This window comes from Labrus bergylta, chromosome 7 (assembly GCF_963930695.1).
Source record: "Labrus bergylta chromosome 7, fLabBer1.1, whole genome shotgun sequence".
Lineage (NCBI taxonomy): Eukaryota > Metazoa > Chordata > Actinopteri > Labriformes > Labridae > Labrus > Labrus bergylta.
The window spans coordinates 25,564,495-25,587,129 of record NC_089201.1 but is presented as its reverse complement, the minus strand read 5'-3'; the positions used below and the strand labels follow the sequence as shown (position 1 = coordinate 25,587,129).

At 39.1% G+C, this 22,635-nt stretch overlaps 1 protein-coding gene across 1 annotated transcript; it reads left to right on the top strand.

Moving 5' to 3' along the window:
• Window positions 1–294: 294 nt before the first annotated feature.
• Window positions 295–21,836, top strand: iqch (IQ motif containing H). The gene is made up of 20 exons (XM_065956643.1): window positions 295–463; window positions 689–811; window positions 930–1,027; window positions 1,170–1,245; window positions 1,522–1,641; window positions 3,453–3,555; window positions 4,309–4,553; window positions 4,688–5,233; window positions 6,667–6,733; window positions 7,656–7,739; window positions 7,854–8,035; window positions 8,935–9,207; window positions 9,670–9,858; window positions 14,442–14,562; window positions 14,782–15,068; window positions 18,258–18,416; window positions 19,673–19,795; window positions 20,772–20,833; window positions 21,315–21,423; window positions 21,609–21,836. The coding sequence occupies exons 1-20, from the start codon at window positions 413–415 to the stop codon at window positions 21,690–21,692; spliced, it is 3,102 nt and encodes a 1,033-aa protein (XP_065812715.1). The 5' UTR covers window positions 295–412; the 3' UTR covers window positions 21,693–21,836.
• Window positions 21,837–22,635: the final 799 nt, after the last annotated feature.

Genomic DNA, 22,635 nt, shown 5'->3' with positions numbered 1-22,635 from the left:
AATAAAATAAAATAAAATGAAATAAAAATGGGAAGGTTGTTTGCGTTGACTTCGTTTCCTGTCAAGTAACCTACAGTTATTAATGTTTAAATGTACATTCAAGGTTAAAGCGAAGTAAAAAGAAGATATTTGTTGCAATTTGCATTTACTAATTGTAAAGTTTATCATCTGATCCCAATTTTCGCAGGTTTGTCCACAGCACAGGTCAACGCCTGGCAGCTCGTACTCGGGGGTAAAACAATTCAAGGTCTTAGTTGACTTCTTCGCGTCCTCTCGTTGCCATAGTTACCGAGCACAGTTTTAAGACTTACAAATTATAGTCTAGCTCTATGGTTGGTAATTTTTGTTGAAATAAGCTATTACAAGTCTCGACCGCGATACATGTCATAATTAAATCCAACAAAAAAAAAACATGTCGAAAACGCCTAAAAATCAAGACAGACTGGGAGCAGTTTTGATTCAGGTAAAAAACAAAAACCTCTTCCTCAGATTTATAATAGCTAACGTTATCTTAACTAACACTGTTTTTAATCACTTAATGTCTATGCTATATGGCGAAGAGAAGCAATAAATACCTGAAATGCAGTATCGAAATACAAACCAAGTTCTGCCTGAAAACAGGTTAAGAGTTAGTGTTTATTTATTTTCTCCTTGATGTTTAAGCTGAGAAAGCTGCTTTCTCTTACAGGTTGAAGATGATTTGAGGCAACTCAGATGTAGTCTTGAGCAAATCACTGTCAGTGACAGGGGAAACACACTGGATGTTAAAGCCTTGGACTCTGCCATTCGTAAAACAGAGAGTAGAATCAGGGTAAGGAGCTTTTTCTTCTTTTTTTTTGCAGAATAATCACTGTTAACAATGTTATACAACATATTTGACAATCTCAGATATAGTACAGCTAACTTATTATGTTCTTTACTGCAAATAGAAACATGCAGAGGATTATCTGAAAACAGTCTCCCAACAGCCGCTGCTTCTTCCGACCATTGAAGACTTACCAAAAAAGGCAGTGCTTATTCCAAAATGGTAAAAAGAAGAAGCTTACATGTCATGTATTGCTTAATTGTTGTCTAAAGTGTGGACAGGTTTCTTTTTTTTTTAGAACTTTGTCAAAATATTATTAAAATTGCATAAATTATGGTGACGATATTGTGAGCTTGAAATACAGGAAACCTGTTCTGGAGAGTCTCCCAAATGTGCGTCCAAAAAGAGAAGACCTTCCCAGGGCGTCACCTGGGGAAAAGGTAGATTACTCGTCATGTTCCAAATATATACTGCTTTTCCCCACTGAAGGTAAATAAGTTAGGAATTCAGAAATGGTATTGTAGCTACAAAATGATGAAACAGACAAGATGAGCAGAATAGATAACATCACATGGGACTAAATTAAAACACACATGTACTTTGACTTAGCAGACAAATGCATACATTTGAACAGACATTGAAATATTGCTATGCCTGTTTGCCCTTTACATCTTGTTATAAATTCCAGTTTGAAACATTTACTCTGTTTGGTTCAGCACAAGCCAGCAGTAACCAAGCAGCTGCTGTGTAAACCTGCTCAGTCGAACAACAGAGCCCTTATGCGCCAGATATTTAAGATATCACTCCCTATTGTCTACAAGAAGAGAACAGACACAGTAAGTCATCTGAATATTATTTAAGATTACTTTATTTGGTATTTGGTATTACTTTTTTCCACATAAACTAAGCTATAGTGAAAGGTTTGATTAAGAACTTCAAGAGTCATGATATGTATTGTTACATTTATTAAAGCCAGAAAGTATGGGAATAATATATTGTGATCAATCCACTTCATCATGAAGTTGTTTGCAATCCAGGTGAGCTTAGGCTATTCATGTAATTGAAGAGATAAAGTTTTATTCAGTAATTAATTGTCAGAGTTTGTTGACATATTAGTTTATGATAGCCATAGAGTGGCTGACAGCTCAGTAAATTGTGGCTTAGCAAAACTGAACAATCAAAAGACTTCAGGATCAATCAGGATACATCTGGTTATTTTGTTTTTTTATTTAAAAAGTAAATCACACTTCAGCCTCAACAGATTTTTTTATTAAAAAAAACAGGTTATTGACCATTGAGATCAAAATCTCTTTCACAAGGGTGACCTGGCTAAGAGGGCAGCAGCACACGACATAATAAACATTACATATTTTATACATGATACAAACTGTAAGTGCACTATACCAACCCATTGGTTTGTGGTTTTTCCTCGTTGAATGCACTATACCGACAGTAATATCTTGTCCTCCAGCTATTTGCTTTGTGCAGACAGAAAAAACAGATTCCTGTGACTTGCTTGATATGAATGGTAACATACAGCAGCACATGCCCCAGGAAAGATTTGATTAGGGAGCATTTCAAGAGTTTTCCGCTAAAAGTAGAATAAATGTGATATCATTGTTCCTCTCCCAGATACTTACTCTTTAATCCTCAGAACAGACGCTTAATGCTGCAGTGAAGAGTGATGGTATAGTTCTGCATTGACAGATGCTTCAAGTTTCATTCTTGCAGAAACCGTGACATAAAGGTCACCTGGCTTAGTGATGACAGCCAGCACTTATCAGAGCAGAAGAATTAATCTTTGCAAAGGTCGGCATTAGTTTAAGATATATTTTACGCACTCTCTTTTTCCAATATGTTTTTGGGAATCCATACATGACATGAGAAATGGCCAAGACTGTCACTCTGATATAGGAGAGATGGAAGCGCTGGCTGCAGAAAGTGGAAAACACCAGATTGCAGCACATCAGCATTCTTCTAAAGAAACAGGCGCCTGATTGCTGTGCTATGGGCTGCTGGTTTACAGCTGTCTCAGGACAGAAGTGGGTACCTGGTCCAGCATGCCAATAAGACAGCCGTAGCTTCCCCAACTGCTAACCACTGGCTCTCTGCCTGCTGCCGTCTCCTGCTACTCAGGCCAGCTCTTCCCCACTCCGTACCCCTGCCAGGGAGTGAGCTTTTGCATTTGAGCAATTTTAGAAAAAGTGCCACCTTTTTCCCAACCTCATCTGAAACAGATGTGTGCCTTTGAGGGTGACTCTCCCAGCACCTGTCTTCTACCTGTGGTCTGTCAGGAAGCTCAGTGGTCTGAGGAGAAAGAAGGGAAGGACACCAGCAGCAAAAACTTTGTGTTCTGAGACATTTCAATCTTCTTGATATTAAACAAGGCCTTTTGATATTTTAATTTTGTCCCAAAATAGCAGAGTGGGTTAAAATCATGTAAGTAAAGCTGAACAGAATTTCATTTAATTATAGCTCTTGACATAATCTTTAATCTTGGCTATCTGGTGATGAATTGTGATTCGGTGAAGGAGATGGGTAAGGGACAATTTACAACTAAGTCAGTTCAGTTTTTTAAGTATCTCTTAAATACATTTTAATAAATAAAATGTTTGAAAACCTGATCTGATAAACATGTTCTGTTCAGTTAAAACCTCAGACAATAATCACTGTTCCTGTGGTGAGTCGTCCGGCCATTGAACCAAAAAGCCAGACACACCTGGCAATGCGTGAAGAAGACGTGAGGACAGGTAAATGTTTCACCTTTGTTATACTTCAGGCAAACACTCTTAATGTGTGTGTGTGTGTGTGTGTCTGTGTGTGAGTGTGTCAACTTTGTATGTTTGATGTTTGTGCCACTTTGAACAACAAATTAATATGTCATCTAAAACTGTACTACACATCATTTCATTAAATTATTTATATTTTTATATAAATAAAGATTTATTTTTTTCCTGTTTGAAAATTGCATTTTTTAATATTGCCTTGTTACACCAAGAAAGACAAGCACAATGCTTTTAAAGTTATTCTTTATTTAATTTTTCATCATCATCAGTGCGAGACACAAGTTTGCTTCACATGTCGATTCAGCACAAGGCTGCATCTCTTCATCCCACAGAGGATTCATATCCTTCAAAGAAAGGTCAGTGCTTACACAGACGCTCTACTTAAGATAAAATGTTACCGGATTATACATCCCAACTTCCCATGAATACTTTCAAGGAAACAATTGAATTTCTCTTAAAAGAAAAAAACTGGTTATCTTAGTATTGACTGGAACATGAGGTCTTGGTGTACTGATAAGAAATGTTCTGCCCTCGGAAATACTTATTTACTTATTTAAAAAAGTATTTCAAATGTTGCTGTCCAATGATTTTTGATTTTTTCTTGGAGCTTATTGCTACATCGCCGTGCCTGCCCTCTCATTGTCTTCACTGAATTTGTGACTGTGTTGTAGTAAGGATAGCTTTCACAAGATTGAACAGTTTTGTCTGGATACTGAGGAAGTTCAGATAGAGCTGTCTGTAGCCATGTGTGTTTTGGAAATGTAGGTCTGATAGGCCCCAAACCCAGTCATGACAAGACACTGAAATGGGAAACTGAGCCTGGGTCCCCCTATGAAAGAATAGGCAGAGAATGCACACCCCTCTGGACCACAAAGACACCGCCTCCCTCCACAACCCCCATGGGCCAAGACCACATGTGTATGATGCCAGGCACCAACAATCTTATCCCTAACAGCCATCAGGTAAGAGCACTGTTATAGTTTTATATGATTTTTCATTTCATCTAGAAATAAAAGGTGATTAATAACAAAATAGAATTTTAGACTGTTGGTCGTTCCTCACTGGTTTCCCTCTGGTTTTTTTTATTTTTTTATAGAATCTACCTGTGCAAATTCCTGCATACATCAGCAAATACCCCTTTACCATCATAAACGGACAAATGAATCCAATGGCGACAGATTTCTGTGTCTTTAAGCAGAGCTTTAACTTGTGCTGGGGCAGTGTGCTAGATGCTCTGGAAGCCCTGGTAAAGCTGCTCCGGGAATTTGCTGTGCCTCTAGCCAAAGTGAGTGGTGAACGTTTAGTGGAGTTTGCCCATGGTTGGGATGATGGCTGGAGAAAGGCTCCTCCAGTGACTAGCCTCCTCTCTGTGCTTGAAAACTGGGAGGAGGTTTTGGGCCTGGTCTCACGCCCAGGTCAGCGCTACAAGGGAGAGGGAGGCACAGTAGCCGCTGCCACCCGCATCCAGTCCTGCTGGAGGCGCTACTTAGCCCGGACATCCTACCTGCACCACTGTCGACGCAAGTGGGCGGCAGAGACCATCGCCGTCTCATGGTGGCTGCACAATCAGCTGCGTGGTGTCAGGAAGAGCCTGCAGGCCCAGCGCTTCAGACAGCTGCTGAATTTCCGCAGCAGAGCGCAGGTAATCTTTCTTTCAGCTACTGTGTCTCCTATTTCCTCGCACTCTTTTACTTCTTATGAAATGAGCTAACCTAGACGTGGACTTCTCTTCATTACTTAAACCAGTTTTTGGTTACAACAAAAGACTACATTGTTTCATGGTTCCATTGTGTGTTTTCCCTCAATCAAATTAAATTGTCTTTATAGTTTTCAGTAAGTACATTTTACTGGTTCGTTTTAATATTTTAAAACACAAAGCAAAAAGTTACTGTAACAGTTTGAGTTTTGTAGATAAATGATAAATATTGTTACAGTTTTAGTTTCCCATAAAAACGTGTTTTGCAGAGGACCAATTTGTTTTTGTTTGTTAGAACAACATCCTTTCAGGTGTGCAAAGAGTCTGCTCTGAGTGAATTGTTAAAGTAAGGACAAACATGGGGTAATGCAGGGTCAATGAACAATACAGGATCATCTTCCATTGAAACGTCATCATAAGTGCTTTAGTACTGTTGGTTTGAGAGGAAGAGAAGCGCAGAACAGCAGAGGGGAGCAGAGAGAAGCAAGATATAACACAAGAGAAGTTAGATAAACGGAGAGGGAGAGCAGAAAGAAAGAGACCGATGAACAGTCTAAACCACCAAAGGAAAAACTGCAGACCTACAATAGTAAAAGCAGATCAATCCATTTTTTTTTGTCAATTCTGGCACTATTTACAGAAACTAAATATGCAGTGAGGCACTTCAAATTGTATAGGTTGCTTAAATATTTACATTAAAAAATGCACTTGGGGGTATGAGGTAATGGTATGAATACTTAAGTTAGTTATCATACACTCTCTGATCACAACCTTTGTGCTTCTAACCGCCTGTTATATTTACATTTGCTTCTGCCATTGAAAAACCTTACAGACTAAAGCTAAAAATCTATATTTGTTTTTATTTAGCTCCTCTAGAGAAGAGAATGACAGCACCATTTTTCTTGAGCTATCATTTAATTTTTTCCCGTCATTCAACATGATGTCATGTCTGTGCTGTCATCTGGTTTGAACATCTTTTAGATGCTGACACAATATTAATTAGTGCCTACGAGTTCATTCAGATTGAACATCACTGTGTGTGTGTATACATGCACTGAATGTATGTTTTCACACTTTAAACATTCATACCCTGTTAATTAAGCCTACTTATCTTCCCCTGGCAGTAGCATCGTGTATCTAGCTGATTGAATTAATTGCAAGAAGATGTTTGGAAAGTAAAGGCTTGATTTAATTAAGGTGGTATTTTATGCTTGGTTTGCTGCTGTTAGCCCAGAGAGATATTGGCTTGATGTGTCACAGCGGTGTGATGATTTGTGTGTGTGTGTGTGTGTGTGTGTGTGTGTGTGTGTGTGTGTGTGTGTGTGTCGGTACACTCTCAAGCAGTCCTTGCTCTGATCACTCCTTTTCTCTATCCCCAGCATCTGGCAGCCAACTGGAAACACATCCAGTCCTCCAAGAGGACCATTATCCACATCCCATCATTAGGTAGCTTTCTCCGCTTGCTACACACACACACACACATCTGATCCAGCAGCAGTCATCCCCTGTCTCGCCACTCTGCCGCCACCAGTCTGAAGCACTGGTGGAGGCACTCCGTCTCGTTCAAATGACTCTCTGCAGGAAAGCACTCACAGAATGATGACAGTCCCGATGCCAGGGAACTGAACAATTTAGTTTCAATTGCCATTTAATTTGCAGATTAAGCAAATGAAAAGCCATTACGTGGAATATTTGCAAGAGACACAAAGGTCTTATTTTATTGCTGTTGCAAAAAGAAAAAAAAGAGAGAGAGGAAGAAGCTGCACTGTTTTTTTGAACTTGACATGAAGTGCAAGCTATGATCCGTTCTTGTTGTAATTTCACCATGGCACTCACATTTAGTCTGTAATCAGGCATGTGCATTGTAAATCATTGAGCGGTTGTCTAAAATTATTAAGCCTAATTACTAGCAGATGGAATGCTTTATTTGCACTTGGGGTGGCTACAGAGAGTGCTGTGTGAGCAAGGATAATTAGAAAGTTGAACCCCATTGTTGTTAATTAGCATGAATCCAATCATTTAATTACCTTGATTCAGTTGAGGATTCTCTCTTAGGCAGAAATCCAGACAGACATCGAGTGCAATCCTGGAGGTACCACTGAGTGTAGCTCAGTTGAAGCTGGACATGGTGCAATAGGACTCCCAGCACACGGCAGACACTGCACCTGCTAGTTATTCAGCTAAATTAATCATCAGATTGCACTTCTGTGTGATGAGACCGAACTACCACACCCACAAGTCTAGAAGAACACACATCTAAGAGTAATTTTACAGAGCTAAACATGTTGAATAAAGCTAATGAGAGAAGATGTTAATTGCTACTTGAAGGTTCTCTGAAAAAAAAAAAGGTTTTACCTTGTTCTCTCAGGGTTCTCTGAAAGCCTGCGACAGAACTTGAGGGGATTTGACATCTTACAGAACATCCAACTAAGCAGACTGTGTGATATTAGAGGTAGGGAATTCTCACAGCCTCATTGTACCATGGAATAAACTCTCTAACTTGCTTTTAGTGGCTTGTGTTATTGTAGACCATTCGTTTGTAGAGTCCTCTTTATGTCATTTTTAGATGAAAACGTTGAGGTCATCTACGTGAGTCCGCGGCATCTTGGTGACGACATCTTGCACTATTACAGCAGCCTGCTGAAGTATGAGCGTGTCACCGAGGGGGCCGACAACAGGACAACTGAGGCCTCATCCTGCAGCAGACGTTTTGTCATCCTCACCCCTGAGGCCGTCGATTATTTCCCGGTAGGGTCAGTCGCATTTACATTTTATCTGCAGCAGGATTGAAAAGCTTTTATAAGAATAACAATGTACTGATAAAATGCATCTGTAGTTTTGGAATCCACCTCTAGAGGATACCATTGAGGAGATATTTTACAATACCCATTTCTCATGAGAGCTACATTGTCTTAATACTTTTTCTTCCTTTTAACTACTTATGGAATGAAACATCTTTGTTATTGCAAAGTAGATAAACTAAAGCTCTTTTTTGAGTTATACAAAATAAAGTTACATTTAATGCCTCTGGATAATGTGCGGTAAACAATTAAATTGCAGACTGGTTTAATTAACCTACCCATTTTACTGCTGCACTATCAAAAATTCTGACTTGTCTGAATTACCCAAGTGCAATAAAATCAAGGTACCGCTTTACTGTCTTTTCACACCAAGCTGTTCTGTATCTGTTGTTATACTTCCTTTTTCACCAGATTGAATGTGCAACATGACATGGTCTTCGTCATTTATTTCTATTGATTTTCCCGCTGTTTTGTTGTTCAACTGTGCCAGACGTGTTGCTGAGATGAATCACTGCTACCCATGGCTGGCAGCGCATTCTGCCAGTGACAGAAGGGATAATTCCATGTGGATCAAATAAATACAGATGTGAAGTAATTAGTTATATTCCCAAGGAGCTCATTGCTAACACACATTAAAGATGTGAAGGATAGGGGAGGCATCCCACAGGCAGCTTTTATCAATTCAACCTGCTGGAATACAGGAGAGGTCAACACCCTGCTGGCTGTTATAATAATAGATCCGTTGTGTGTGTACACAGTGATAAATCAGGTCATGGAACAACCCTTGGAAGACACACTTAAAACTCTTAGCTCCAGCAGTAATCTTTTTCCACAACTCTCTTCCAGACCCATAGTATGTGCCTCTCTACGCTGCTAAAGTACAGTCCACACACCCTAAAGCGTATCCAGAACCTGATCCAGGGGAAGCAGGCCTATATTGTGGGTGGAGTGGCCCATGTGGATGACCTGGCTGTTGCTGATGAGCTAGGAGTGCCAATCCTGGCTCCAGAACCAGCTGTTTCACAGCTCTACAGCACCAAGTCTGGAGGGAGGAGGATCTTTGTCGGGGCAGAGGTTGAGGTACCGCCTGGTCAAGGAGACATCTACTCACTTAACCAGGTCAGAGAGATCAACTTAACAAAGCTCCTGGGAGGAGTTCTTAACTGGTTATGAGACAGAATCAAAGTAACATGCTGCCATATATAACCTATGAAGCCAAACCAGTCTATCAGCTACCAGAGTGATTGTTTTTTATAGGTATTTTGTATTCCTGTCACTGCTGGTTTGGGGTTGGTTTCAGACAATGCAATTTACAGCGTGCTCCTGAAACAGCCTGTGTTATATTTTTCTAAACCAAAGATTCTGCATAAGTTGCATAGTAGACATTTAAAAGAAAGCTGTTTGAGATCTGTCTTCAGAAGACACTTTTAGCACATGTACAGGTCAGGATCTGCATTCATTTCAGAAGTCATTCCACTTAATCCACAGGGGGCGCCAAAATCTACACAGCCCCAAAAGTTCCTCACAGGAGCTTCAATCTTTACTTGTAATAAATGGTATTTTTATATTCTGTTTGTTTAGCTCCACGGAACACTGGCTGAACTCATGACTCAAAACATTGATGTGCACCGCTGGCTCTTTAAGATGGACTCGGAGCATGGTGGACGTGGCACGGCATACTGTGATACATGTCATCTAAGGTGCTATAACTGGGCCCTGCAGGAATACCATCGTTATGGTCCTGAGAAATGGAAGAGAGAATGGATTCAGGTAAAGATGCTACTCACAGGATTACATCTTCCTTACCAATCATAAACTACAACACCACTTCCTCTTATTTACTTACTTTAATGCAAAGTTTTATTGAATTTAAGCTTTTTCTTTTAGCTGTATTTTATTTCCCATGTTGCATCTTCCTGAAGTGATGTTTTTTACTCTAGAGTCTTATTTTTTATAGTTCCCTCTAAAACAATGCTTTTAGAAAAGTGCAATACAAATAAAGTTTACTGTTATTATTATTACACTCATACCAATGAGGAAAAGTCATTTGTAGTGAAAACAGTAAAAACTAGATTCCTTACATAGGTCACGGCAGAGTCAGAGAGATGTCATTATTTAGCCCAGTGTAAGGTATCTTAATGTTACAATCACAATGCTTTTCCCTGTGGAGCAATATTTTTTAGCATTGTCCCATGAGCCACAGAATGTTAAATCAATACTTTAAATATCTGTTGAGACACAAAGCCATTATCTGTTCTCTGAAGCACACACCTCAACTAGTGTTGATGTGGTGAGAAAAAACAAAACACAGTCTAATGCTAGTGATGCCCTTAAACACCTGGCAGTGACAATACAATCAAAATACAGACATTATTCTCAAGAAAGCATTTCTTATTTTGTAAATATGTACATTTTTTTTTTTTATAAATGCAGTTTAAAGTCACATGCATTCACAGCTGGTATTTCACGTGTCTTACAGGTTTTATTAAAGAACTACATTAATGCTCTGGTTCAATGCATCTCCTTTCCCTCTTAATTAAGATTCATGTATATTTTGTACATGGTCCCTCACAAGCTAAACTAAACCTTGATCCATGCTCTGGCATTACAACATTGAGCTGTCTGTCTCTGCCTGTCCAAAGAAATCATGGGATGTGTCTAATACATTTCTTAAGAGACTCTTTTAGCACAAATACTGTGTTTATGGTTCCAAGTATATCATTACAATGATTCTAAAAAAATATAATAAAAATTGGTTTCTCCTCATAAAATGAATTTAGTTTTAGTCTAAGGCCTGTTCCAAACAAATAAAATGGGCTTAATCATTAGTAAAGCATTCATTTAGAACAGATGCAATCTGTACACGGCTTCTGAGCCTCTGGCTCTTATTTCTCTCGTATGCTTACAAAGTAGCCTTTGATTTTCTGTCATGTGTTAATTACAGTATTTTGCCATTTAACTGGGAGCTTTGTGTAAACTAATTACTAACTAATGATTGTGGGCTTGAAGCACAACGATTTTGCTTTTTATTCCATTTGAAGAAACAGCCGTCATCTCGAGCTTCTTAATGCTCACTCTGTTTTGTTCCTATTAGCTCGTCCTTTGATTCACAGTGCATGTGCGGTGCAGGGCTGTAATTGTTGTGGCATCAGTGCTGTTAATTATGGTGGAGAATGGCTGAGCCACAGCCAAGGTCCATAATGATGGCTGAGGCAGCACAGAAAGTAAATGGGGTTTGTTTCACCAGCTGGGGTCCCATGGAGAGGGAAGAGTGCCGAGGCCCCCAGTGAAGGCCCACAGCCTGGGGGCTTCTGGGCCATATGGACACAACACTTTAACTGGCCTTTATTCTACACCTTGCTCTTTTAATCAAAGCAAAGCCCACATCCTGTGCTCTTCATTGCATGATTTTTTTGTTTGTTATGACATCATCTTCCCCTAAAATGCATCAGCCCTTTCAATGCATAACATCCCCCTTCTGCTGTTGTACACGTATACATCAAAGATAACAATTTGGCTCTATATGCTGAAAGATTTCAGAACAATGTTGTTGATTAAACAGAAACATATGAATATTTTATACTTGGTATCTTGTTGCTGTCCGCCCCTCACAGCAGAAACTGTAGATGGATTTCTACATGTGGCTGTATATAATTTGACGTATACGCTCATTAATGGAGCACTTTGCTGGAAAGAAGCAGACCTAATGGCAATTGAAATGACAGCTTTTGAATAGGATGCACACTCACAATGCTGAATATCCGCAAGCATCTAAGCCATAGATGTTTAAAGCTATGTTTATGAAAATAGTAGCAATTTAATCAATTATTAATAAACGCAAATGATCAAATCAAGCATTTTAAATATTAATTCATAATTAGTTTTCAACAAGTCCATTGTTTACCAAATAATAAGAAATAATTGATGATTGAAATACTCCTAAGTAAGTTAAGTATAATAAATAACTTTTACAACTCCGTAAATGTCTGCTACGCTTTATAATTAAGTGCAAAAGATCAGAGGCGATTCGAGTGTGTTCTTGCTTTAGTCTACACATTTTTTTTTTAATTATTGCTTGTGTTGAAGGGCTCAGCATGAAGGTGCTTGACTCACAAGAATGCCATGCAGTCTTTTAGAATAATATCAACTATCATATCCCTTCTGGCTAAACAGAAAGGGGGTATAACAACGAGAGAGAGAGGATAGCATCAACATTAACACAGAGATCAAGGGGAGGGAGAGTGTATCTCTCTGCTTATTGTGAGGTCTACAGCCTCCAGCACTATGTTTCAGGCTGCTGAAAGCCCCGGGGCATATTTTAGCATTTACACAGAGAGCGGTTAAAGACATGTAGATCTGCACCCATGCGATGCCTGAAGGGGGCCACACACACACACACACACACACACACGTGCACACACACTTAAGCTCACACACAGCTTGCATATGGATCATTATGCACTAGAGGGTAAAAATTACACATAATGGCGTCAACAGATGGAGTGTTCCTTTTTGTCACGCTGTGTACAAACAGATCTTGAGTAACACCTTATTTAGGTTAAGTTTGTCAACAAAAGAGGTTATTTGATAATCACTACCACCACAGAGGCACATGGACATTCATAAAGATGTGTTCTGTATGAAAACTGTACAGTCTGTGATTGCATTTTAGAGTTCGAAAATCTAATGTTCCACCTTAACATAATGACCCTGAATTTTCCTTAAAAAGACATTTCAAAGTTTTCTGTGGCTCACTAATGTTTCCATGTGGTTTCTTTAACTTTAATTTCACAAGCCTATTTTTGTGCGCACTATAAGCAGAGGAAATGTTGCTGTCTCTGTGTTAGGAGGTTAAATTCAACTAGACATGATAATAATGCTAAAACATGACTTTTTATCCTTCAACTAAATTTGCATGTGGAATTAGTCATGGGCTGTAAAGTCAAAGGTTTGGTGTTTCTGTGCTACAGTAAAAATAAAATATTGAACAACATGTATTACTAGTCAAATGATATCCTTCTAGTCCTGAGACTGGCTGCAGCCTCTCACTTCTTTCACTGTGCTATGGAGATGCGGAATAGCAATCAAAGAGGCAGAGAAACATCTATTTTATTTACGACCGGATTGCTTGGCTTTATGTGGACACCAAGCAAAGCCTGAATCCTATCACAGGGGACTGTGCGCAGTTTAAGTCCAAATAATTTATTGCAAAATACCTCTCTTTCTTTCCCTCCTGTCCTGCTGTTTCTGTGAACTGCATAGGCAAAGTCCTGGGGTGAGCTTGCTCTTCCGTTGAAAATGACAACCGTTCCCTTACACTTTTTGCCGCACCATTGTGTGCTTTATGGTTTGTATAGGGGGAATCACTGTGTAGCATTTGACCTCGCCTCTTACAGTACTTGAATATGATGATGGCTGTTACATGACTGGAATATCAACAGCTATAATCTCCAGTTCTGTCTCCAGTGAAGCCAGACAGCAAATAGTCAAACAAAGTAACGCTTTAGAAAGAACGATGAAAGAACATTCAGATTGTAGTCTTCTTTCAGACAGGTTTCTCTTATTGCAGCGTATAGTGCTGAATATAATTCTCCTCTGATGGTCATAAAAACATAATATCACATACTGTATTTAAAAAAAAAAAACACCCAGGCCTTGAACTCCTCACAGTCAACATTAAAAATAAGCATTAAATGACTCTTTTACAGCACAATGTGCATAACTTCCAAGGGACAGATAAAGTCAGAGTACAGTCATTGTTGTTATGTTAAATATTTCACAGCATTGTGGGAGGAAATCGCATTGATGAGTTGCCAAAGACACCTAAAACAAAAGTGAGAAATTAACAGCGTAATTAAGTGTTGAAACCATTATGGCATTTCCTAGTTACAGAAACAAGAGTGATATCGATCCCAGTCGAGCCCTGATTGATCCCCAGATAGATGGGGTTAGCTCAGGCATTCATCAGCTGCCCAGTGGAGAGAGTTGTTATTGAGGGCAGGTGCCGTCTCTGTGGCTGGGAGTTAAAGCCATTAGACTCCTGAGGCCTTTTGATAATAGGCTGTCACTCACTGATAGACCCTCCTGCAGTACCCATCACACCCTCGCACAGAAATTGAAGCAGCCACCAAAGGTGTCAAGGATAACAAGCAGTCACTGGAGTCATCCGGATAACACAAGGGCATTCCCAATAATGCTGTCGACAACTAGAGAGCTTTGGTAATGGGACAAAATAAAGTAGCGAGCACTTGTTATGGACTCGTGTTTGACAGACATAGAACAAGTCCTCAGATCTGTCACTAACTTATTTCGAGTAGATACATAATGCATGCAACTTCACTTTCTTTCTCTAGGAGTCTGCACGGCTCAGATATTTAGATGAGATCCCAGGGTGGCTTGCCCGTTACGCTCGGCCTGCCAAAACCTCCTGCTATCCCACCTGGGCCAGCTTCCTGAAGACCTTCCTCAGGCAAGGTCAGATACTTTGGCAGGCACTCAATGCAATTCACTTGCAAATACAGACCCTTTTGAATATTTTAAAATCCATTTATGATCCCAGATGTTGCTCTGTTGGAACTGACGAATCAACTATTTTTTCATGTTTCTCTTGTTGGTTGTTGAAAAGGAAATAGAAGAATTTCAGATGCTGTTTCTGAAATTGTAGTTATTCATGTGCTCTCACTGTGTGTCCAGGCGGTGTTGTGGAGGCTTACCCACCCTCAGAAAGTGTCACCTGTCTAACAGTAGATCTGCTGCTGGAGCCTGGGGGTGGAGTCGCCATGCTGTCCTGTGGAGAACAGCTTCACGACTCCTGTGACCTGGAATCTTTGGGCTCCACTGTTCCTCAGACCTCTGTACACCCTGACAGCTTGAATTCCATCTGCATGCGTGTGGGCCAGACCTGTCTACAGCGCCTTATTGTGGGATACATCTCCATGGACCTGGTTACCTTTGTGAACCCCAACACCATGGAGCAAAAGGTGAGACACGGGAGACTGCTTTAGCTCGTGTTACAAAGATCATAATGTTCTGGGTTGTCTCAACACGTGGTGCCAAAGCTCTCTATTTTCCTCATATCGGTGAAAGAGATCAATTTTTAGGCTGCATCAGGGATCCATATAAGCAGATAGGTGCCCCTCCCCTACTGCTCCCCTGGGGCTTGGAAAACAGACAAGGCAAACAGTGGGCACGGGGACCAAATGTGTCACAAGGCCATCTAATAAACTGTCAGGTCTTATTGTGTCGATACACTGATTCCACCATTTAAGGCGTGCCCTTTAACCTCGCAATGCCGAGAAAATTCAGAGGCACCTATCCTTCAGACAATAGGTCATTCTAAAGTGATTTGTGCAGCTTCGCAGGGAGGACCTGTCAGTGTTTAACCCCTCGCTGGTTACTTGCAGTGGTCTGCTGAAATGTCTCCCTTTATCATAGCCAGGCGCCATCGGAGCCTTATCCCGTTTGTCAGGATTAAGTTTTGTTGAAAACCGTCTTGATTTATGATATTGGAAATGGACTGGTTTATGATGGTTTAACCTCTGCTCCTAACATGTGGCTACATTGACTGTTTATTGATCCAGAGCTGTAAAATGAAATGCTTTGTTTATAATATGGTCTATAAAATACTCAACCTGCACGAGAAAGCTCTAGTGCTTCTTTTCAGTTTGATAAAAGGGTAAGAAAAAGGACACCAGACATTTTCTTTTTCAATTTTCTATTATTAAAAACATGGATAGCATTTAATTGTCCTCTAATTTAAATGAACATTTGAACTAATATTTCTGTCTTCTAACTTTGCAGCTTTTGTCTATGTGTGCTTTCATCCTGAATCCTCAGTTTATAAATAAATGGATTTGGAGTAGACTCTAGCTAAGGGCACGATTGCCACTAGAGGGTAGTATGTTATGGATTAGATGTTAACACAGTGTGACCTAGGCAGTGTTCGGGCAGTGCAATTTTTTCTTAATACACTTTTTTTCAAGTGCATTAGTTTTTTTTTTTTTTTTTTTTTAAATTAGAGAAATATTGTTTTAACCATTTTATTTGTGTTCTATGAATTTCTATTGAATCATATCCCCCACAGTATTTCTACATTTCATATGCAGTCAAATTATGTCCTAGTTTAGTGACACTCAAAGTAGCAAATGTGCCACTTCTTAAATTCATTAAATAGACCGAAGCTGCACTTTACTTTAACTGTTTAAAGCGATATAATAGCAGCGTCAGATTTCATTTTCATTTTCAATGCTGACCTGGAATTGAATGGGATTCACTGACAGCATAATTAAGAACAGCCTATAAACAGAATGTGCTTGAATGGAAGCAGGAACATTCAAAGGCAGATTCTTAACCATCTCCCCTCACACAGAGCGAGGACAGAGGAGAGCCACATGGGCAAACCTGTCTGGATTTAAACATCAATTTAGATTCAAACCTGTTGCTAAAAGCTGCCTACTTTATTTGATTTGAAGAAGTGGGTCACATATGTTTGCCCTTGCAGTCTTCCCTCACATTGTGGAATGGTGGGGCCCCAGCTGCAGCATCAGGGATTTTAATGAAAATGCATGGCAATAGAAACCAGGTACAATCCAGGCTTACATTTGCTACAGCTTTGTTAAAATCAACAATGAGACACGGGGTATGATTTTTAGTCAGTCTGCTGAATGACAAGCGGAGAGTGTTTGCCGTACAAGCCAAGGTACCAACCTGATGCAAAGAGATTAGCATGTATCGGTGTTAGCTAGCTCTGACAGTAGAGGTGACTGAGTGCGGGGCTTACTTCTGATGTGTCGCTTGGCATGAATACACTCAGCCTTTAATTGTATTGATTTTTTTTGAAGGGTGCTTTTTATAATACTTTATAGATGTATAGATGCTGTTAATTCTATTTAAGTTCAGTTCTCATAGAGCTGGTTTTAAAGCATAGATAAAAAGCTGTAATTGTACAATGAAGTAGTGTTGTTAAAAAACATTAAAGAACATTTTGAATCAATGGAAAACATTTCAGAGGACCAACTACAACAGTGAAGTCTAATCTATGGCTTCTGTCAGAGCACAAGGTGTCATGACACCATCATGAAAAAACACCCATAGCTAGATAATCAATTGCGTTGTTTGGGGTAATTCTTATTTATGTCATTAGAATAGTTGTGAAATGTTCTATGACAGCCCCTTTAAAATTCATACATTATGTTTTGAACTTGATAAGAAGCAAAGCCCTTTTAATAAACTGATACATAAAGCATCGAATTTAAACAATTTTCACTCTAAAATAGCTTTTTTATTGTAAAAATATGAAGATTTCTTTGTCTGCTGCCAATGTCAAATTTAAATATTTCGGTGTACATGACTAAAACATTTGAAGATTACCTTGTCACCTTCTATTTTATGTATATATATATATATATATATATATATATATATTGTATTTTCAGATATTCCAATCTGAACATAGGAGCCTTTTTTTTTTTTACAAAATATTTGAGTTTATTTCAAATAGCATTGAGCCTTTAGGAGAATAAATGTTAATGGACAGATATTTGTGATTTAGTGGAAATAAAGTGCTCAGGTTAGAGAGACTGCAGGGTTCAAACATGCAGCGATTTGCGTTCAGTGGCAGGAGCGTTTACTTTGACAAATAGGAACCACAGAAAGGAGGCAGCCAACTGCCACATAGTTATTAACAACTCCTTCACCGGTGATTTATTTACCACTTCTGAAGAGAGGGCATAGCTATTAGGTTATTATTGGGGAAATTAGCCCTGTTTATGCAGAAGGCTACGACCATACCTGACCCCTTAATATACTTATAATGATGCCATTTACCATACAGATCTGGACTTAGCTTCTCATCAGACCTGAGCAGAGCAAACTAGCCCAGGGCAGACTGAATCCAAATACAGGGTGAAGGATCTACTTTGTGCATGTGTCATTCCACAGCTGAATTACCTAAAAGTGTCGCTCACACACCATTTACAGTGTTTTTCCTTCCCCCTGCCTCTCAACTGGATAAAACGGCAAAGATGAAAAGGTACTGACCTTTGTCTAAATATTGAGGGTTGGTTGCTGAAATATTTTGAAGCACTTTTTTGTGATTTATTTGGGTTTACCAGGTGTATAGTGTCTGTTTTTCTCTGATTTGATCCAGACCTCATGATGTTTTTCTGCAGGTGTGGGCCATTGATTTGGACCTCAAATACAGTGATCAGCTGGCAATGACCCAGATGCTTCTGATGATGACTGGAGGAACGCTGAATTGCCTTACAGGCTGTTTAGAAGTGCCAATGCCAATCAGGGAGAAATGCCATGAACACAAGACTGCCACCAAAGTACCTTTTTATGTTTGCATATTTTAACAGTGTTGAATGTTTTTTTTCTCAAAGAAGGGGAATCGTTTTACCTTATTACAAATTAATTCTATTCATTTCTTTTCTCAATACAACCACCAGGTCTAAGGGAAGCTAAGAATTTATAGGATATAATTATACCGCTGCAGTAATCACAAAGATAGATCAATGTTTTGCTCTTCATTTTTGTTAAATACAACTAAATACTGTAATTACGCACTGAGCTCAATTGGTGTTTAGGTGCTGAATTCATTATCATTTTGATGGATGAGCCTAAATAATCAACACATTAATAATTCATAGCATTTTCATTATGCATGTGTATGCATGCTTGAACACCTCATCAACCTGGTGCCGGGCCTTAAACAAAAGACTTCTTTTATTAGCAGTATGCCTGAGTTTACGCTTGTTAATCTGCGCCTTGTATTATTTTATCAAACATTCATTTAGTCTGTGGCCTGGCGCTTCAGTGCAGCAGTTGAGCCAGCGCTGTGGTTAATGGCTTTAGCAGTGGCCATCATTAGGGGCCTGCATATTACAAACACAATTAAACCCCTGTTGGACACTTTTATTGTTGTGTGAGGTTCCTGTGTTTGACAACTGTAAACACACAGCCATCACAGCGAGTTATCCTCTGGCTCTCTCCTGAGCTCGGAGGGGCTTAGACTCGCTCTTTCCCTCTCCCAAAGGTGCAGAGGAACCAGGAACATTTTTATCCTCTTGAGCCCTGCCACTTTTAAGTAATCAACCTCTCTGGTGTTACTTATGACACTCACATGCTCTGGACACACTCATTGTGTTGCATTGTGTGAGTCTTTTTGTGCAGTCATTCGTGCTTTTTGTCTCAAGCAAACATTTTTATACCCAAACCCGGAGTTTCTTTGATTGGCATGGTACAATTAAGCTCATCTTGTATTTGGCATGTCTTCTAAACATTAATTGTTCCTGCCTGCAGTTAATTAAGAAAGGCCCAACAGTTTACCACATGTGCCCCACACGCATCATGTTTACTAATCACACACACTCCCCAAACTCAGAAGTGACCCTAAGGATATGTGTATGGGGTTCAGCCATCTCTACTCTACCCATTTAACACACAACACAACCTATTTCAGTCAAACACTAAATAGAATAGAACATATCAAGACTTGTTCTGAGTTTGGATTAATAGAAAAACCAACGCTTACAATGATGAACTAACACTCTGTTTCTTTTTCTTGTGTTCACCTTTACCACAGACTCCTGTGGAAAATCGTTTCGCAGTTCTTGGGAGTCACTTATTTCACTTAAACCTTTCCATGTTGTACCATAATGTTTTCCTCAAGATGTGCAAGGTTCATGGAATAGGATATAACGTGAAGGTAAAAAAAAACAAAAAACAATTCACTGTGTTTTTAAAGCTCCTGTGAGGAGTTTTTAACTAGCGATGAAACAGACTGAAATTAAAAGTGTTGCCGCTTTATGACTTAGAAAACCAAACCAGACCATCAGAGAGAAGGTTATCTATTTCTATAAAGTTCTTCTGTATGATAGTCATCCCTACTGCAGGGCAGGTGTCAGACTAGGCTATAGCGTTTACACCAAAGAGTCATTGTGAGTTACGTGTCATTAGATGTTTAAAATAAAGATGAGATACATTTAAATGTACAGGAAGAGATGAGCACACAGAGTTTAGGGATAGCAGTAGCTTAGTCTGTAGGGACTTGGGTTGGGAACTGGAGAGTCACCAGTTCAAGTCCCGGTGCGGACCAAAATACAGAAGTTGTTTTCGTAGCTGGTGAGGTGCCCAGTATAGTGCGCACACCCCATGTATGGAGGCTGTAGTCTCAAGCAGGCAGCCTGGGCTCACTTCCCACCTGTGGTCTCTTTCCTCTCTCTCTCTCCCTGATTTCCAACTCTATCTACTGTCCTATCTCTACATTAAAGGCACAAAAAGAAAGAAAAAAAAGAAAAAAAAAGAACAGGGGGTGCCAAAAGCACCTCACGGGAGCTTTTAACATCATTAGATTATGCACACTTTTGCTGCAATGTGTATGATCAAAATACAATTTCAAGTGTAAGTTTTCTAGTTGTGTATTATTGTATAGGGGGAAAAAAAGAATGAGATCAAAGTGACCTGTCGTTGGCCAACTTGCATTGTGGGTAATGTTGGTACTGAGAGGGAATAAATGGTTTCTCTCTCTCGCTGCATGTTTTTTTTAACCCTTTATTGATAAAACTGCAATCTATATATCTCACAATGTTGGATGAATGTAATGTTGAATGTGTATATTACTTTTTTTAGACTAAATGATGTAAATATGGGGCCCTTCTTTTGACTATATATTTGAATTTCAGAGCAAGGAAGGGACTGTTTTTGCTCTTTACGACAGCATAGAGAGATGCAATATGGGAATGATGTAAGTATTTTTTTATTGGGTTAAATCCCTGCACAACGTTTGAATAAAATATGGAATTATATGGGATTCATTACCAGAAGAAAGAACTCAGAGCACATTCAGGTTCTGCTTGACCTGTCTCTGTTCAGTGACGAGCACATGAGAAACAGTAGAGGTTTAAGTGGATTGAAGACTCCTCCCGAACGAGGGGAAAGTCAATTCGTTTAGGGGATTAACATGCCACCTCTAGCTTTGTTAATGTTGTTACAAAGTCTAAAAGTTGTTTAGCAGAGGGTTATTTAACATATTTATCACTTAAATCCTTAAGCTTTCACAGTGCTGTAACAGTTAAATCAAGCTGTGCTCATCCCCCTAAAGACTGAAGATGTTGTCTGCTAAAAGTTTCATTTAACCACCACCGTCAGACAAACGAGGTGATTGTGTTTTAGCTGGCAACAAAGGGAACATTAGTAAACACGTTTGTTTGGGCTGTTGTTAATAGGACTGTCTCAGAAGATCTCCGGGGAGCTCTAGTGACCTTTGCTCGGAATCTGTCAGTCATTCATCAGGAAATATCAGCCTCTAAAATGCAAGGAGGAACCAATTTCAAGGTACCCTGTTAATGACTTAACGATCTCTCCTCATCGTCTATATAATTAAACTTGCATATTTAGTGAAGCTCTGGTCAGCATGAATGTTTCTGCTGGTGAAAGCAGGACAGAAGAAATGTACAAAATGTTATGATTATATTAATATCTTATGATTGTAATGTAATGTTTTGTTTTGTTTGTTATAGGAGCTGATCAAGGAAATAGAAAAAGTACTGCAGCAGATTGCACAGAACAAGATGAGAGCGCTGGAGGATAAAACTGCTGCTTAAACAGTTGCTTCACTCGTAAACTTGCCTGACTCGAGTCAAGTTGCGTCATCGTGTGTCTGCTTGCTTTAATGTTGAATGAAGCTGTGCAAACATTAACATGATTTATCCCGTAGTGATAGTCAAATAAACTTCTGAAAAACATGTCACAGTCTGTCATGACATTTTATAACAAAAGGTTTTATCATCCTGTCTGTATGATGTGAGTGTAACTGTGTAACTGTTGCTGCCTCTTGGCCAGGACTCCCTTTTAAAAATAGGTTTTTAATCTCAATGGGACTTTCCTGGATAAATAAAGGTTAAATAAAAAATAATAAAAATCCGTAAAGTCAGAGACTATCTTTTTGTCACATGGTGAATCATGAAATACAATGTTTCAGGAATTCAGTATATTTTTTGTTGAAAATGTATTAATGGAAAGGCTAACATGTCAGTGTTCGCAGTTAACGATGTTAAAAAAATGTCATGATTGAGATTGTTTTTTGAATTCATGCTTTACATCTAACCAGTAATCCACATTAGCAACTAATATCAATACATTTTGATTTTACAATAAATATACGGACATAAACTATGCAGCAATAATGTTTGTGTTGTTTATTTCACTCAGGCACAAATCAAACCCTTCAGCCTCATTTCACAGCTGCACCTCTACACCTTGAGAGAGAGGAACATCATTTAAAGTGACTTTTGTTTTTGTAACATGTTGTGTCAATTTCTATCTTATAAAAATATTAATCTTACTTTGAGATTTGTATGTATGATTGTAACTTGAAAAAGGTTCCTTATTGAGTTCATACCAGGTTCATACACAGTTTTCTACACTTACTACTAAATGATAAGGAAATCACACAGGCCGAGAGGCATTTAAAATAGTTTTTTTTGAATGTTTTATCACTCAAAAACATCCATATTTCTCTAGCCTACACACAGTATCGTTTTAAGT